This window comes from Phallusia mammillata, chromosome 4, assembly GCF_965637545.1.
Source record: "Phallusia mammillata chromosome 4, kaPhaMamm4.hap1.1, whole genome shotgun sequence".
NCBI classification, from domain to species: Eukaryota; Metazoa; Chordata; class Ascidiacea; order Phlebobranchia; family Ascidiidae; genus Phallusia; species Phallusia mammillata.
In genome coordinates this window covers 12,423,969-12,430,074 of record NC_137255.1, presented here as the reverse complement: position 1 = coordinate 12,430,074, position 6,106 = coordinate 12,423,969, and the positions used below count along the sequence as shown (strand labels likewise).

Sequence of the window (6,106 nt, the reverse complement as noted above, 5' to 3'; positions counted from 1 at the left end):
TTCCAACGTGCGGCTTACAATCGAGGGCGGCTTACAGATGGCTGAATTATTACTTTTATAACTCAGCCCTGTGGCATGTGAAATGTGAAATTGTGAATTTTCGCTAATTCTCATTGCGCCATCCATCGGAAATTTAGTAAACTTTGTGCGATAGAATTGAGACTTGCCTGTTGTGAGTTTTTGGCGTTACTTTTTTTGTGTGTAGAGCTTACCTTAGATCAGGGATGGCGAACCACTGACCCGCGGGTCACAAAGTGACCCACCGGGTGAATTCCAGTGACCCACTTGTAGTTTTAAAAATTTATGCTGATTACTATAGGTACGGTTACCAGACTTCCAAGATTAAAAAGCAACACAACAGTTAACTTTAAGCCGTTTGCCAGATTGTCTATTGTCTTAAAATACAGATTGTTGAGTCAATTGTGAGGTAACAGATATGTTTATTTGAACGTACAACTTGAAACGATTTGTTGTAACTTTGTTGACGCTGTTCGGTTCCACGTATTCGTGCGAATCCTTGTTTTCACACATGGATTTCATAAAATCAAGTGCCAGGAATCGTCTCAGCTCCGATATGACTGCTGCGTGTATTAGACTGAAAACAACCTAGGATTACAAGACTTGCAGAAAAGATGCAGCAACAAGCATCTTTGCATTGACATTGACATGTAATAAAATATGTGACCCACTTTGTTTTCTTTCCGAATTTTGATATCATGTTTGACCCATTCAACTAAAAAGGTTCGCCATCCCTGCCTTAGAGTCTTAGACTATACGCACTACGCAGTATAGTGTATAAATACATTTCTCACAGGTTTGTAAATGATGGTAAAGGCAAACGCTTAAGCAGCAATCGATTCGACATGTTGTAACAAATACAATGTCTAGTCTTTATTGCGCTTTGCACTTGTTGTTGGTAATTAATTGCCTTTGGAGATCATCCGCAGAATGTTTGGGAACATTTGATTCTCAATGCAATTGCAGACTCGACCAGGTAAGTTGGCTTCATGTACTGAATCCAGTGAATTAAAAGTATTAAATTGAATAACCGCGGGGTTTCCATATGAAATGTCATTAAATTTTAACAAAAATCAAGAATAATTTTGCTTTGAACAAATTAAGGTAGTATTGCAACAAAACATGTGCTGCATTAAAATATGTAATCCCCTAATCAAACCACAGAATTTTTTTCCGATAAAATTATTCAATACAATGATCAGGCTTCATGCAAAGGTAATCTATATAAGACACTGAATCTCTCACTTTCAATAAAAAATATACAGTTTACTAGATAATAAAAGAATCTACTATTAAATGTGCAAATCACTCTAAAAAATTAAGGTAAATTGCGAAGTGCATATTCTGAATTAGGTTGTTAGAATATGGTGTTTTATGTGTCCCAAAACACAAATATTTCCAAAATAAATAAGAACTTGATCATGTAAAACAATTGATAATAGTGTTGACATAAATTTTTGACAACTTGAAAAACGTGATGAATAATGTAATCAGGACCTTGTCTGACCTTAGATTGTGTTTAAAAAGAGTAGTTGTGACAATTCGATTTCACGAAAATTATGTGTTTAATTACTTTTGGAGGTCACAAACAAGACTAAAACATTATATTATGGCAAGCAATTCCTTTTTTGTTACTTGTAATGGAATAAAGGAACATTGATCTGAAATCAAATAAGATATTTGCTCAAGGGGTTCTACGGAATCACTCAGCGACCTTGACTGTGGACTTTACATTAGTATATATATATATTGTCGTATGATTTCCATGTCTCCAAAATTTAGATGTGATCGGATATATTTTGAAGCCAGTCGCTGAATGCTGTTTACATTAGTAACCTGCCTAGAATGTTAACTAAAGAAATAGTAATCTAAGATAAAAAGTTTTAAAATAACAAAAAAATATCTTTCTGCACATTTTCTTTTATTGGTGGATCAGGCTCTTCAGAGGTATTTTGACATTGAAGGCCACAGGTGGCCAATGGACCCTACATTTTACATCTTGCACCATGCAAATAAGTTAAATTTGATTTGACATCTGCCACCTTGCATTTTTTGCCAATCAGCGCCTCCAGCCAGAATTTCCATGACTGGCTTGGGCATATTATATTTTATTGAAAAAGTAAACTGTAGTAATTTTGTGTTTTAGATAGAGTTACTTCAGAAAAATGGACGCATCGTTACATGTACAAATTTGAAAAACATCCAGGATGATTTTCCAATTGATAGCTACCCTATTGACATTGTATCATTGTAAATACAACTTATATATTTGTTTTTTTCTTTTCTTGTTTTATGAGTTTATTGTGTTAAATTTCAGAGAACTTTCAAGTTGTAGGATCACTAATGTATCTCAAATTCTTTCTTCCACTGGGCCGTCATCAGTTCAAAAGATTTTGCAATTGTAAGGATAGGGTACTATGCTAAATGATAAGCCACATTTATATGCTTAATTTTGTTTTAGAATTCTGGCTGACAATGAAATTACATTTATCCAGCCATCAACGTTTTCTCGGTTTGATAAATTACAGATATTGTAAGTTATATGTACATAAACAATCATATAGTTTTAACCATTGAAGCATTTTTAGGAACCTAAGTCACAACAATATTGCAGTACTGTATGCTGAAATGTTCGAGGGTCTTTCTGATTTGAAATACTTGTAAGTAAATTCAGTACTTTATCTTATGAAATCAGATAAAACATTGTTGTTGTTGTTGTTGTTCTATATTCCTTTACTTTTAGGTATCTTGATTACAACAGCTTTTCAACTATACCTGGTGATGCATTTTCTCGATTGCCGTTGATTTCATTGCTGTGAGTACACTGTTTTGGCCTCTTGTTAATTGGAATTCAAAGTTTCTGTTTTTGTTTGATCTTGATTTTAAGTCATGAGAAAGTGTACTGATCACAGAGGTTCAGGTGTCTTTTTTTCAGCACATAAAGTCAAACTGTAGGTTTGTCATAGTTATTTGGTATATACAAACCAGTTAATGTGGAATTACACTTAATTGCAATGATTTCATGAATTCCAAAAGACTGTGCATTAAATGAATGTTCAGCGGGTGGTTTATGTTGTGGATTGTATGTGCTGATTTTTGAAACACTAATGCACTATTCCAATAGCAGCTTGGAAGCATGTTGTCATGTTTCAAGCAGTAACTTAATGCAGTTGTATGCGAGGTGTTGTACATTATCACTGAGCAACTTCACTTTGTGAAGTTTCCTTGTGGCAGTTTCTTGGTAATGATTACAGAAATTTGCAGTACTATTGATTTGCAGTAGCTCAAATTTTGCAGTACTATTGATTGAGTCATTGTGGTTTTAAATTTTTTTAGATTGTGTGTCGAACCCTATTAGTTACCCTACCAGCCCCCTAAAATGCGTGAGTTTTTTAAACAGTGTCGGAATTGGTTGAAATTTGGACTGCTTGTATAATTTACCATTTCTAGGAGCTGATTGTTGTGTTTAACCTTGTAGCCTCAATTTCACCCTACTAGCCCCCTAAAATGGGTGAGTTTATTAAACAGTGTCGGAATTGGCTTAAATTTGGGAAGCAAGTGGAATATGCTATTTGTAGGTTTCGATTGATGTGTTTTAACTTGTAGCCCCAATATTTACTTAACTAGCCCATAAAATGGGTTAATTTTCTAAACAACGTTTTTGAATAGCTTGCAGAATTTGCTGTTTATAGGTGTCTACTTTTTGTTTTACCCCATTATACCACTGTTTTGCTCCTTCTTTTTTTCAAAAAAGAACGTTAAATAGGACATACTTTAAACAATATTTGGAGTGAATCTGATTTGTATAGTTTGTATTCTACATAGTATTTTTATTTAAGCCCAGTGCTGATCACTATGTTCTACCTTACAACACCCGACTTTCTCATGGTTATCTCTTGAAACGCATTATTTTCAACTTTGAATGTGTGGGGACCCATGAGTTTCTGCCTGCAGAAACAACTAAGGTTATAAAAGACGGTGGCTAATATGGGACCCAATACAAAATAAGCATAGGAAATATATTAATGTTTTAAAATAGGTTATAGTGTATGTGCAATGTCAAAATGTGCTAAGCTGCCCTTCTAGTTATAGTTGACCCTAGTCTAACCATTACCCCACAGCATAGATAGGAATTACTTATTCATTCCGAGACAAATGAGCAAAATAAATAACAACAAAATAATTACACTGACAATTTTGCATGTTACAAACATTGCACAACATTGTTTGTTCTGTTAAACCCCACAGACCAAGTACATCGCATGGTGGTCTGCCAGTAAAAACATTTGTGCAAATAGAATTTTTTTTAAAAGTGCATACCATTTCCTAAGATTACAGCATATTTGTCATAGTGTTAATGTGATCATATTTTCTGTTAATAACTTCCTTAGTATTTCCTGTATTGCTTGTTTGAATTTAGTAAATGGTTTGCTTAGTAAAACTGCAGAAAAAAAATTAATGCAGATTTTATGTTTGAAAATTGTAGAGATTTGAGATCAGATTGCCTAATATGCAATTGCCTCATGCAAGACTTTGTTAAGTGGTTTCAAACGACTAAGAAACGCAAGAAAATTGTCGTAAAAGGGGAATGTGTTCTTCCGATTAAAGGAAAGGACCTTACACGACTTAAACCCGAGGCACTTCAAACTTGTGGTGAGTTTGTGGCACAAAGTTGTATTATAAGTAAGTTCAACAACAAACCAATTAAGATGATTTTTTGATTCTTTTGCACAGGTCTACTTGAGACATTGCCATACTTTGAGATTTATCCTTCTAATAAACAGATTATGTTTGAAGGTGATAGTTTGCATTTAGAGTGTGAAGGGACAAATTTACCAACATCAAAGGTAACTTTCTAAGATGCGTTCAGTTCCATTTTATCTGTGATATGTATATACTGTGTATTGTTGATCTAGTAGACCTACATTTGTAGGTCTGGTGCTAAGCGACTTACATAATGTACATGTGTTTTACAACATATCCTAATAATGGAGTTTTAAAGTGACACATAATATGTTTCTGTCTGTCTAAATTAGGGGTCACCAAACTACAGGCCACAGGACGGATGTGATTTCATTCGACCCACAAATATATTTGCTCTTAATATATTTCTTAGAAATAGAGTGAAGCTTGAGTTAACCATTGGAAGTTAATTTACTGCAAAAGTATTTCCGTTTATGTACACAAACAAATTTGCACTTTGTTTGTTAATTGTGATAGGGTAAATGTGTATTGCCAGTAGAGGAGACTATTATTCCAAACAATTTTACTTTTTGACACTCCAAGTCGAAATAAAATTGTCCTGTTGCCCTCCTATGGCATTGAAAGTAAAATCGCCCCCCAATTCCCAAAATTTCCACTATGGCCCCATTGAAGAACCCTGGTTTAACTCATGCTAAGCAAATATACATCGTGCCAAAGCAAACATTGCTTGACCCTAGTAGTGAAGAAATAAATATTCACTTAACATTGTATATGATTTTCTTACGGTCTAATAACAATTAACAAAATGAAGTTTTTATAGATTGCCCAGAAAGAAATATCATTCCATTTCTAAATGCTTCCAAGTTTTTTTCACTGTTACAATGTTTTGTTATCTATAGATTACATGGAACCACAAAAATAGTTCAGTCAATCCCAATGTTTTGTCAGCATTGACTGATGCAATCTACCAACCAAAAGTATCTAGCACCCTTCAACTTGACAACATCAACAAATCGTATTCAGGTGCCATCAACTAAACAACATGCATTTAGCTGTCAATGTTCAAGTTGGAAAATTATTTTATGGATCCCCTTCCTGAAGGGGGAGATGTATTGTTTTGTCCGTATTTGTCTACATGTTTTCCAAAGATGCAATAAAAAGTCTTTAAATGGTCATTGACAAGTTGGCCGCCTGTCGTTTGGCGACCACACCGCGATAGGCTACTGAAGAACAATTAATTTATATGACAATAATGCAAAAAAAATACAGACAAAACTTTTTTAAAGTTGGGTTAATGCTTTCTAATAATTTGTTCTCAAGAATCTAAAAATAGCCGCAACATTTGTTTCCATAAATCCGTTTTTGTTTGCAAAAACAATCATAT

At 34.0% G+C, this 6,106-nt stretch overlaps 1 protein-coding gene across 5 annotated transcripts in view; it reads left to right on the top strand.

Annotated features, from left to right (window-relative positions):
• Positions 1 to 755: 755 nt before the first annotated feature.
• The window catches only part of LOC145225166 (adhesion G protein-coupled receptor A3-like), a 34,575-nt gene continuing 29,224 nt past the window's right edge, over positions 756 to 6,106 (top strand). For 4 of the 5 annotated variants that reach the window (XM_080091833.1, XM_080091836.1, XM_080091835.1 and 1 more), the window contains exons 1-9: positions 762 to 994; positions 2,165 to 2,268; positions 2,336 to 2,419; positions 2,480 to 2,551; positions 2,607 to 2,678; positions 2,762 to 2,833; positions 4,505 to 4,671; positions 4,753 to 4,865; positions 5,622 to 5,745. In XM_080091833.1, the coding sequence (XP_079947959.1) occupies positions 881 to 994; positions 2,165 to 2,268; positions 2,336 to 2,419; positions 2,480 to 2,551; positions 2,607 to 2,678; positions 2,762 to 2,833; positions 4,505 to 4,671; positions 4,753 to 4,865; positions 5,622 to 5,745 (922 nt within the window). In that variant the 5' untranslated portion in view covers positions 762 to 880. Of the gene's footprint in view, positions 995 to 2,164; positions 2,269 to 2,335; positions 2,420 to 2,479; positions 2,552 to 2,606; positions 2,679 to 2,761; positions 2,834 to 4,504; positions 4,672 to 4,752; positions 4,866 to 5,621; positions 5,746 to 6,106 lie in introns of all 5 variants that reach the window. The other variant, XM_080091832.1, reaches the window with a different exon arrangement.